At 39.0% G+C, this 11,998-nt stretch overlaps 2 protein-coding genes across 5 annotated transcripts in view; one reads left to right on the top strand and one right to left on the bottom strand.

The window, feature by feature from the left end:
• Positions 1-2,360: 2,360 nt before the first annotated feature.
• FBXO48 (F-box protein 48) lies at positions 2,361-7,946 on the bottom strand. Of its 2 annotated transcripts, XM_086700968.1 has the most exons (4): positions 7,844-7,946; positions 7,056-7,294; positions 4,966-5,307; positions 2,361-4,489 (listed from the first exon to the last, which is right to left on the bottom strand). In XM_086700968.1, exons 3-4 carry the CDS (start codon positions 5,269-5,271, stop codon positions 4,328-4,330), a joined length of 468 nt encoding a protein of 155 aa, XP_086557094.1. In that variant the 5' UTR covers positions 5,272-5,307; positions 7,056-7,294; positions 7,844-7,946; the 3' UTR covers positions 2,361-4,327. The 2 variants fall into 2 exon arrangements, with proteins under 2 accessions (XP_086557094.1, XP_025787881.1); XM_025932096.2 differs by lacking the exon at positions 7,056-7,294.
• A 207-nt stretch (positions 7,947-8,153) lies between these two features.
• APLF (aprataxin and PNKP like factor) overlaps positions 8,154-11,998 on the top strand; it is a 91,536-nt gene continuing 87,691 nt past the window's right edge. For 2 of the 3 annotated variants that reach the window (XM_086700966.1, XM_025931855.2), the window contains exon 1: positions 8,156-8,470. In XM_086700966.1, the coding sequence (XP_086557092.1) occupies positions 8,375-8,470 (96 nt within the window). In that variant the 5' untranslated portion in view covers positions 8,156-8,374. Of the gene's footprint in view, positions 8,471-11,998 lie in introns of all 3 variants that reach the window. The other variant, XM_086700967.1, reaches the window with a different exon arrangement.

Raw genomic sequence — 11,998 nt, 5'->3', positions numbered from 1 at the left:
ACTCTAGTGGTTAAAAACTTGGTCTCTGAAATCAAAGAGAATTGGGTTTAAATAGTGATTTTGCATCTCCTTATGTTGATATGGAAAATAACTTGGAGATGATTTCCTGTGTTCTTTGAAAGTCTAATTATGAAGATGGAATATGAAAATGTTATAAAGCATTTAGCATAGGGTTTAGTCAACAGGGAATACTCTAGAAATGGGTTCTTGAAAAAAGAAATCTTGACTCTATAAGAAAATATTCTTTGAATGGAGAGATTTGAGGATTACCACCTCAATCAAATAATCAGACTTACCTGGTCACACAGACATGTGCCTCTTAATGTGGTGCATTAAAAAGCATATTACATTTATCTATGTAGTATAATTGCTAAATATGTGTTACCTGAATCAAATCATGAAGAGATAATCAGACAAATCATTTACAGAACATTCTGTAAGAAAACCAACCAGAATTCTTAAAAAATCCAACAAATCAGGTTACCTGGGTGGCTCAGTTGGTTAAGCTCCCGATTCTTGGTTTTGGCTCAGGTCATGATCTCACAATTTGTGGGTCTGACTGAGCCCTGTGTCGGGCTCTGCAGCTGGAAGCATGGAGCCTGCTTGGGATTCTCTCTCTCTCCCTCTCTCTCTGCCCCCCATCCACTTGCGCTGTCTCTGTCTCTCTCAAATAAATAAATAAACTTAAAAAAAAAAAAAAAACAACCAACAAGTCAATATCCTGAAAAAGAAAACCAAGGGCAGAGGGATACTTCTGGTTCAGAGAGATTAAGGGGACATAAAAAAATGACACGCATTCGAAACCCTGTTTGGATCCTGAATTGGAAAAAAAAAAAATCCACATATTTTTGAGGCCATTAAGGAAATTTAAATAGGGATTACAAATTATATTATTGAATCAATATAAAAATTTTATATGTGATAATGGTATTGCACATAGGAGAATGTACTTAAGAGATGCATGTTGAAATATTGAGGGGTAAAGTATTATGTCTGCAACTTAGTTTCAAATGCTTCAGTTAAAATAAGTAATAAATAAAACAAAAGTGGAAATGTTAACAACTGGTCTAAGTGAAGTATATACATAAGAGTTTTTTGTCATGTATTTTTACTTTTCTGTGTGTTTAAATCTTTTCAAAATAAAAAGTTGGAGGCTCAGTTGGTTAAGCGTCTGACTTCGGCTCGGGTCATGATCTCATGGCTCATTGAGTTTGAGCCCCACTTTGGATTCTGTGCTGATAGCTCAGAGCCGAGAGCCTGCTTCAGATTCTGTGTCTCCCTACCCCGCTTGCCTCTGTCTCTCTCAAAATAAATAAACTTAAAAAAAATTTTAAGTGAAAAATAAAAAGTTGGAGGAACATTCTTGGCTTTTTTATTCGAGTTACTCATTCTCAGATAAGCTTTTAATTCATTCATTAAAAATGTATTGAGCACTTACTACATGTTACATACTCATAGAGGTGCTGGGGAGTGGTGATGAACCGATAGGTAAGATCATTCTCCAATTTTCAGTTTCCTCATCCATAATATGGATATAGAGTAATAGTATCCCCCGCATTAGCACTGTGCTTGGTTCAGAGTAGGCACTCAACAAATGTTAGCTATTATAATTCACCAACTTTGTCCATTGTTGATCTAATTTAATCTATTTGATGATTTTGGTCTTTTAATTCTGCTCTTCCATCTATTCTTCCCAATCCACTTCCTGATGTTACTGCTCATTGTTAATATTATTAGGGTATTTGAAGTTTTGGAAAGAAGATATTATATGAAGTCAAAGCAAAGATGAAATTAAAGTGGTTAGGGTATATTTTTCAAATTAGGCTTTTATATACTTGAGTATTCTAAGATCTGAAGTTTATATTCATATAGATTTTTACTGATGATTATGTCCTGGCTTAAGTAAGATTGTGTTATAAACTAGAAGCAACTAAAGAAAAACTTCTAAATTAAAAAAATATATATTAGATCTTGAACTGATTAAATAATAAACAACTAGAAACTCAATATTCTATTCCAGTAATCTTGCCTTTTTTACAAACTGTGTATATGTAACATGTTATTTTATCTATGAGTAAGAGTATGTCTTCTCTCCATTCTACTCCACCCACTCATGTTCTCAGATGCTAATGGCTCGGTCTGATAAATGTACAGTTCATTCTAAGACCATACCATAAAAGTTATCATTAAGTTTCCAAACTTTACTTTCTGTGTAGACTGTGATCATAGCTTATAGCTTATAGCTTATTATATAAAAAATTATTTTAAGGTTATGGTACTAAAAACAACTAGATTGTTCATATAGCTTGCAAAGTATTACTGAAAACTCACTGGAGTGACCCAATAATTACAGTAAGTGATATTTTTGGGTTAAGTTTATTTTCAAGTGTTTATTCAAAAACATAAAAGAAAACATTTCTATTTCCTTATTTTTCCCTTGTAGCTTTTGAGAAGACTAAAACAATCATTCATATATTAGCATTAATAGTAAGCATCCCATCTATCTTACAGGTTTACATTGCATTTCAATACAGTTTTGTCCACTAACGATAATGTAAATTATTTTTATTATACATTCTGGGTAGGGTTAAAATAAATAACATAGGAATAATTTAACAAATCATTAGGGAAAAGCTACTATATTCCAGGTTTTGAGAACACATAAATAAATAAATGGTCCCTGCCTTTAAGAAGCTCACAGTCCTGGGGTGACTGGGTGGCTCAGTCAGTTGAGGATCTGACTCCTGATTTTGGCTCAGGTCATGATCTCACAGTTCATGAGATAGGGCCCCGCATTTGGCTTTGAGCTGACAGCATGGAGCCTGCTTGGGATTGTGTCTCTACCTCTCTCTCTCAAAATAAATAAACTAGGAAAAAAAAAAAAAAAAGAATCTCATAGTCCAAAGCGGCAGTGGGGGCAAGGGGGACAGACAAATAAGACTGACAATTTAATGTAGTAGACAGCTTTGAGAATGGTATGTACAAAGAACTATGGGAACCTTACTTAACGAGGGCCACTTGATCCAGAATGGTATAATCTAGGGATGGTTTCCAGGTCCAGAGAATAAGTTTTACAAAAGAGTTTGCCAAGAAGAGAGTTAATGGTGGCTGAAAGGTATTCCTCTAAAAGGGATTGTCAACTAGTCCTAGAGAATGATGCCTGGTCTTTAAGGTTCCTTCCAACAGATCCTCACCTGCTTGATCCAACACAAGGAATCTGCATAGAGTAAGGCATCTTTCCAATATTGTGCCTATTTGTTAAATACTGGTTTCCCGGATTCTTATTTTTTGTGCCACAGAGCACAATTTAAGAAGAAAATGCCATATTGACTAAAGTGTTTCACAGACACTTTTTACTATGGTGTTGACCACAGATTCAGAATGAACAATCTGGTATAGTGAGTACTATACCATCTACTTTTAAGAAAAAGAAAAACAAAAGTTAAAGATTCCTGGAAAGCTATAAATTTAAACAAGTCAGGTATATAGCGTACTCTAAAATAATACAGTTCTTCTCCTCCTCCTTTTTTTTTTTCACGTTTTTTCTTTTAAATGTGGGGAAAACAAAAAGGATCTAAGTCCCTTGCCTTGGTTATCTACAAGTAGTACACTAGATGGTGCTGTAAGGCTGTTGGAAAGCGTTTGCCAAGAAAAACAGTGTGGCGGTGCTGATGGCTGTCCCTGAGAGCAGTTCTAGGTCTGTAGGCAAGTAATGGGTATCATGATCTCACAAGTTTCAGCCTTCCAGTCAGATTAATTTTAAACTAAACCACAAGTTTAGCACATTTTAAAATGGGCTCAGTGTTTGACAATTCAATCTGATGCCACTGAAATGGACATTTCAAAGTTATCAAAATATAAATTTATTATATTCTACATTTCAACATGTTACTATTAATTTCATTTTAGGTAGTCTTGCTAATTATGTCTACTTCTAGTTATAAGCCTAGTTATGTCTACTACTTAATGAATCACTAATCAGTTTCTTCATATGGTTTCCTGAATTTTTGAATTACCATTAAGCAGGAAATACCAATCAAACTCCTTTGTCATTAGAGTACTGCAATATACTAATATAAATACATGAAGCAATACATTTAAAACACTCTATCAGTATAGTATTTCTTACATAAATAACATATCATGATTTTTCTGCATTACAGTAAAGCCAGAATTTTTATGAAAGTGCAGAATAAAAACAAAGCTGGACTTTTACAATATTTTCTTTTGAATGTTAAACATTAAAAAGGCGAACAAAAAAACAAACCTAAGAATCATTTTAGTTTTAAACTCTCAAAGTTACAAGATGTGTTTGTAATTTTTCAGCTTATCTTTCCAGTTCTGCTTCTAGAATTTCCCCCCATGTATCTACATCCATTGGGTACATGATTTTTTCTGGTAGGCTAAGAGGAGAACATATGTTGCTGTATCTGCCACTTAGCCATTCATGTTTCACTTTACTCTTCTGGTAATTCCTCAGTAGTATTACCTGAAAGAGGTAAATCATCATTGTTAAAAAATAGAGTAGGTGGTTGGTCAGTGAGTTTGTTTAAAACTAGAGAAGCTGAATGACAGGGCTGAAAAGAAGATTAAATATTTACTTTGATATACACATCTACTATTACATTTGTGGTAAGCATATGTGCGTGGGTGGGTGGGTGTGGGTGTACGTATATGTGTATACACACAGAGTGAGCCACAGAGTTTGCTGTGAGTTGTGGAAAAGGTGGAATGAAGTAGCTAACAGAGGAATATGCCTGAATTTAGTATTTAAAAAACGTAAAAGGATGGATGGGATGATGTGGTTTGCAGGAAAATACTAATTCAACTTCAAGGCCAAAAGCCAACACACTCTGTATGTCACTCTGTATATGAAATCCTACCTCCTCTGTGCAGAAGGCAGAGTTGGCTCAAACCTATCACCATATTGTCAAGAACACCACAGACTTCAAAGACTAAACTTACTCTCCAGGAATATCCACTTTCTAGATCATCGTCTACTTCTCTTTGGCACACAGCTCTTAAGGTCAAGCAATGAGGTTTCCATAAGGAGTCACTGTTTCTTACTGTGTAATTCCAGCTCCTGCAAGTTATGGAAGCCCTGCACAAACTCCGAATGTCCAGCTGACTGAAAATTTTAAAAGTGACTTCTGGAGGCAACAGTTCAACAAAGGTCTTTTGACTCTCTTTCTTTTCCTTCTCAGCATCCACAGAATTCAATTTTATGCCAGAAACTCTTGAATTATTGTTCCTCTTGAGGCTTTTCTGCATAGCTTGATGTTTTAGCAAATTATCCACATATGTAACCTAAAAGGCAAAGTTTAAACACGCTCAGTCTCTTCAGATCAGACTATAGAACCTACTCTGAGCCAGATATTTTCTGGGTATGATTACAAGAACCTTAACTTTCATGACTTGAGGTTTTCAATCTGTAAAATGGGGCCAATGATGCTCCTTTCCTGTGTGTTCTTACAAGGATTAACAGGGATAATGTGTAAACCATCTAGCTTCATCTAAATTGCACATAGGAGGGGCGCCTGGGTGGCGCAGTCGGTTAAGCGTCCGACTTCAGCCAGGTCACGATCTCGCGGTCCGTGAGTTCAAGCCCCGCGTCAGGCTCTGGGCTGATGGCTCAGAGCCTGGAGCCTGGTTCCGATTCTGTGTCTCCCTCTCTCTCTGCCCCTCCCCCGTTCATGCTCTGTCTCTCTCTATCCCAAAAATAAATAAACGTTGGAAAAAAAAAATTAAAAAAAAAATAAATTGCACATAGGAGACACTCAACACATGTTACTTCCCTTTAAAAAATTTTTTTTTCTGGGGCGCCTGGGTGGCTCAGTCGGTTGAGCGGCTGACTTCGGCTCAGGTCACGATCTCACACTCCGTGAGTTCAAGCCCCGCGTCGGGCTCTGTGCTGACCGCTCAGAGCCTGGAGCCTGTTTCAGATTCTGTGTCTCCCTCTCTCTCTGACCCTCCCCCGTTCATGCTCTGTCTCTCTCTCTCTCAAAAATAAATAAACGTTAAAAAAAAATTAAAAAAAATTTTTTTAAAAATTTTTTAGAGAGAGAGAGAGAAAACAGAGTGTGAGCAGGGAGGGGCAGAGAGAGAGGGAGACACAGAATCAGAAGTAGGCTCCAGGCTCTGAGCTGCCAGCATATAGCCCGATGTGGGCTCGAACCCACAAACCAGGAGATCGTGACCTGAGCCGAAGTTGTACGCTTAACCGACTGAGCCATGCAGGCGCTCCCTACTTCTCTTCTTTTTAAATGTTTTTGGTAAATGGGTTTGTTTCTAAACATTTATGTTTCTGCTCCCAAAGAACATTATCTAAAAAAGTGAAATGATACCTCACAAACTATACTTTGAGTTTAGTAGTAGAAATAACTATTGTGGGAACACGTTTGATTCCACGCATTTGCTGAAAATACTTTTGAAAATGTGTATGGTTCAATCTCTTGAACTCCTAAATACTTGTCTGTGGGAATTGATGCCTTGTCATTAAGTTCTTCATCTACAGTTTGTGACTTAACCACAACCCTGATGGACTTTTGTAGTTTATATGATAATTGTTATCTACTTGTACCTAATGGGTAGGTGCTCACAGTTGACACAGTGGAAAAGAGGTTGAAGTCCAGGTTATAACAACACAAAGCCTCAAATTTTCAATTCAGTTATTAGATCAGTGTTTTAGAAATGGCCTCTTGAAGGTATCCTACATGCATAATTATGAATGAAGAACACTAGGTATTGAGGCCATAAAGCAACAGTAACCAGCAATTATAAACAATGTTTATAACTCAGTTAGGTATAGCATATAATTACAGACTGAAAGTCCAGTTTCGGCTAATTTACCTAAAGTGCATGGTCTAGGCTCCAAAATCAGTTGAAAGCATGAGCTATTTTTGCATATAAAGACAGCTCAGATTACTCAAAATCAGTTTACTCCATGTTGCACTTCCTTTTATAATGGGGGGTGGGTTACAGTGCAGGAAGAAGGGTTTGCTAAATACTTCTTTTTAACTCAGCTAATGATTCCCCTTTCTAAACATGCTACTTACCTATGTTTCTGTACTTCTCAAGGCCACAATTGCTCCCATTCGTTTGATTGTTTATGATCCAAATTAGCTATAGTAAGAATTTTAATGTCTGTGTTCAACAGACATTAGGACTTCCTCTCGAAGTTTTGGGGAAGTAAAAAGCAAACTGATAGAAACAAGTTCATGAGTCAAGAGCAAATTTTTATCAGGAGCTCGTCTCTCTCAATATCAATACAAACCAAAGCCGAACTACTGTATTTCTGGGGGAAAAAAAAATCTCATATTAATGTGGAGAACGTTACTGTTGCATTTAAACATTTGTTACTTCTCCCAGAATCTCATTGGGGAATAAAACGCGTCCTCTCGTTACAGTTCTTTCCCAGGAGGCAAACGAATTTTTGAGTTTAACAGCTGGGGGGTGCCTCGGTGAGGTTCCTAAATTTCCGCTAGGCATCTTCTTCTAAGGCCAGTTTTGCCTGGATACCTGGAAAACTATCCCTCTTCTGCCCCTTCTTTATGAACCAAACTTTGCTGAATTATCTCTCGAGTTAGGGAAGAGCTCGCCCCCCCTTTCAGGTGTCACAGGAAGGGAGGGATCGAGAGGCGGCGCAGACACACCCCGCAGGTAACTCCACATCCCATCTGAGTGCCCTCCTTGAGGATCTCGCGCAGTCTGCAGCTGCCCGAGTCCAAAGAACACGGAGCAATGACAAAAAAGCGACAATAACAACCGTCAGCACTGACTGTCACCGCAGCTCCAGGGGACTGAGCTGAGGCTGCGTCGTCCAGACGTCAGCGGGAACTCCTACCTCCAGGGCCGCGGTCCCTTCTCCAGCAAATTAAATCCTCCGGAATTCGAATCCTTCGCCATAGTCCCTCCAGTTCCGCCCACTATAGTCCCGCCTTGCTGACTCGGACTTCGCACAGGCGTAGAGAGGAGCGCGCGTTGCCTTTTGGGAGTGGTAGTTTTATCTGGGCGTTTCAACTCAGCAAGAGAGGAGAAGGAGGGCGCCACGGACTACAAGGCCCGACATCCCCTGTGACGGGTGGGCGGTGAGAAAGCGGGGTGGTGGGGTGGTTAGCCGGGGCTTTTAAAAAATAATTTTGAGGCGGAGTGTTGGAGGAATCCCGGAACGCGTCACTGGCCGGAGAGGAGAGGCGGGGCTCTTGCTGCGGCGCCAGAGCTCTTGCAGTGCCAGGCCTGGACACCCCCGAGCGGAGCTTGTGCTCCCCTCCCCCTGCATTTTTCCGAGGGCCTGCCTAGGCCCTGTGCGTGTCCATGGAAGGCGGAAACGGCTGCGGGGACCGTCTCCTTGCCAAGGGGTGTAGTCTTCGCCGCCATGTCCGGGGGCTTCGAGCTGCAACCGCAGGACGGCGGCCCCCGGGTGGCCCTGGCGCCCGGGGAGACGGTGATCGGCCGCGGGCCGCTGCTGCGAGTAAGTGTGGCAGGGGGCTCGGCCGGGCCCGGAGAGCCGTGCGAGGTCCTGGCTGTCTCCTGAAGCCCCGTTTCTGGCTTCCCTACCACCCGGCCCTGCCTGTCTGGATTTTAGAAGCTAGGGAGCAGCACGGTTTTCAGTCAACTTTAAACAGCTCACAAACGTTTTCTAGTGGTGCCCTTAATAAGCACTGATTTGTATGATCATTATAATTTTATCCAGGGGTCAGCAAACTATGGCCCTGGGTCCAAATCCAGGCTGTTTTTGTATGGAGCCATGTACTAAGGATGGTTCTTAAGTTTTAAAATGTGAAATGTAAACAAACAAACAAAAAACCTGTTAGCCTTTTAGGAAGAACAATTGGCCCAAGAGTTGAGGATATTGCCTCTTGGCCTGACAAGCCACAGTATTTACAGTAGAATTTGGCCCTTTACAGGAAAAGTTTGCCAACCCCTGATTTTCTCTTTCCTAGAATGATTTCTTTTAAGCTTTTGGCCTCTTGTGGGACTGTATGGGCCTTACTTTTATGGAATAGTCTTTTTCAGTAATATCAGCAGCTAACTCTTAAAGTAGAGTGTAGTGTTCCGGACATTGATCTAAGGACTTTACATGCCCCAACTTTTTAATCACTTCAAAATCCTAGGAATTAGGTGCTCTTATTATCTTCATTGTTCAGAAGAGAAAATTGAGCCATAGAGCGGTTATTTAAAGGGTGCAAATAAGCTTTTGGACATGTAGTGCCACTAAGCTATATATTCTCCACCCTCTTTGGGATGTTTAAGAGTTAGGAAATTTTCCTGTTGCATTCTTAAATTTTATAGATCTCTACCTAAAACAGATATATTATTTTTTGTAACATTCATCATATTTTGTTTAGTGCCCACTTTGCGCAGCACCTTTGCAGACGGTAGCACTGTGGGGTTACAAAGATGAATGAGATATAGGTCTCTGCCCTCTAGGAGTTTTCTCTTGGCCTCTGGAGACAAACCTGTGTCAGTGAGCTAATGCTAGCCAGTGAGGAGTGTGGACTGTTATCCTGGCTAGCCTCCAGTGTCTACATGGAACCATTGATATTATTAGCCTTAGGCTCCTTCTTGGCGCAGGAAAAGGAGTGGTACTTGGGGGTTCTGATGCAGAGGTCAGTCCTAATCGATGTGTATGTGTGTGTGTACATATATGGATAGTAAGGTTATTGAGACAGTTGAAGTTCACCTGGTATTTATTTTTTTTACTGGACAAGTAATTACTTAAATGTTTAAATAACGTTGTTACTTTTCCCCATAGTTAGTTTACACAAACATTTGAATTTGAGAGAACTACCTGAGAGATTTGTTTCCTTCTTCCCTCCCTTCCTCCTTTCTCCATATATATTTAAATATATGTGTGTGTATACATATATATACATATGTGTGTGTGTATATATATATATATATATATATATGAAATTTAACAGAGTATGTGCTTCATCTAGAAACCTTATGTCTGTTCACAAGTGAATTTTGATTTGCTTAACAAATTGTATCACCAATACAGAGTACTGTGTTTCTGGTTAAGGGTCGATGAATTTTAGGCCTGTGTTTTATAAACATGGCAACAGGTTGCAGACTCTTTCATTACTTGTAGCTTGATCTTTGTATTATAGGCTTGCTGATGTGAGATGAGCCTACTTGGTTCCTGTCTTCAAATAGTAAGGAGTAGAAAGTTAGTCTGTCTGGTCAGAATTTTGCTTCTCCTTTTCGATTAATCATTCTGTGATGACATTCTTTTGCCAAGTTTGGCAGATATTAGAAGTGGTTATGAACAGTGTCCTAAGTGTGTTAAAGGAAAAATTTGAAGAACAAATCAGCTTGTGGTTTTTTAAAAAAGATATTCTTTCTTTGCAGTGGTTAAAACTCAACATGAAGGTACTATTTCAAACAGCAATTATTCCAGTGATGCTTTTTTTTTGTAGTGTGAGAGAGCAAAGACTTACTTGAAGTGGGAAAACTCAGGATGTTCATTGTAAATTACTCATAATGTGATTATTAATCATTAATACTTAATGATTAATAATGATTTTTGAACTCATTTAACAGGTTATGTTTTTTTGGAGACAAGTTTCACAAGCGTTCATGGCCACACAAACAAAGGTTTTTAATTCCAATGTGTAAAATGGGCTTGGTGGTGAAACAAATTGATGAGAATGTCTTTGTCTTTACAGTGGCAGGAGAGTACATATAGAGACCACTTATAGATAACAGAGTACAGTGAAATTTAATGTTCTTGTGCCATTTACTTTAGTGGGAGTCATCAGGGAACCTGAGGTCTTGGTTACTTTACCAGGTTGTAATTGTGTTTTATGATCCATACCAGTTAAAGGTTTTACACCAAGATGAATCTCCATGGAATTATACTGGCTGAAGTCAGCCAATCCCAAAGGTTACATATTGTATGAATTCATTTACATAACATTATTGCAATTACAAAATTGTAAACATGGAGAACAGATTAGTGGTTGCCAGGAGTTAAAAGAAGTGGAGAGGGGAGCAGAAGGAGACTGGTATGGCTATAACACAGCAACATGAGGATTTGTGTGGTGGTGGAAATATTCTGTATCTTGACTGTATCAATATTAGTATCCTGTTGTGATACTGGACTATAGTGTTACAAGATGTTACTGCTGGGCAAACTGGGGATATGGTACAAGAGGTCTTTGTGTATTATATCTTCCAACTATATGTGAAACTATAATTTATCTTAAGTAAAAAAATTTAACTTTAGTTAAGGTTTTACAGTATAGCATCTCAAGAGTACCTTTAGGCCAAATTATTTGCTTTATAGTTTTTCTCTAATTAAAGCTGATTATATGCGCTTTTTAAAAAGCTGATTATACTCTTAAATGAAAACCACTGTTTCTAATTTCAAATTTCCCTTTTTCTGTTTTGATGGGGATTATATGACACATTCGTTTCTAATCTGTTTCCTCCAAGGAAAAAGGACAATGCCAGCTATCTAGTGAGTCTTCCTAACGGCAGGTGTAATAGAATCTACTGCTTTAATTGAAAAGAGAAGAGGCCCTTGGTTGTGGGTGGGGATAGTCATGGGCTCTAATATAGACCTTCCCTGGTATCAGTTCACCATTTCTAAGAATGCTATAAGTGTCCTACAAAGTATATACAAAAGTAGCCAGTAACCACTCCCTGGCCTGGCAACTCTGTATTGTTTGTGCCTTTTGCAGAATCTCACTGGCCTTTCTGGAACCTAGTCCTATCTGGTCCCTAGGGATGTGCCAAGCACTCCTAGCTGCTGGGTATCCCCTCCATCTCCTGCACCTTTTTAGTCTAGTACAGTGTCTGGCACATAGTAGGCCTTCAAAGGACATGATCTCTTCCTTTTCTGTGTCTCTGCTTCTCATTCTTCCAACCCTCAAAAAGAGCCTACTTGTAACTTAGGTTTGAAAAGGATATAGAATTTTGCAGTGAATTTAAGCATAGCAAAGAAGCAGTGCTACCAACTGCTAAAGCTTTCAGAGCAACATTCATGATGGAT

Source organism: Puma concolor, chromosome A3 (genome assembly GCF_028749965.1).
Source record: "Puma concolor isolate L17-30 chromosome A3, mPumCon1.1.hap2, whole genome shotgun sequence".
Lineage (NCBI taxonomy): Eukaryota > Metazoa > Chordata > Mammalia > Carnivora > Felidae > Puma > Puma concolor.
This window is presented reverse-complemented; position numbering and strand designations above follow the sequence as displayed.

What these genes read in the sequence shown, in the direction of transcription:
- FBXO48 (XM_086700968.1), bottom strand. Translation starts at nt 5,271, where the DNA reads ATGCAGAAAAGCCTCAAGAGGAACAATAATTCAAGAGTTTCTGGCATA. An exon ending in AAAGTGGATATTCCTGGAGA is followed by an intron (nt 4,490 to 4,965) that starts GTAAGTTTAGTC and finishes TACCTCTTTCAG; the next exon opens with GTAATACTACTGAGGAATTA.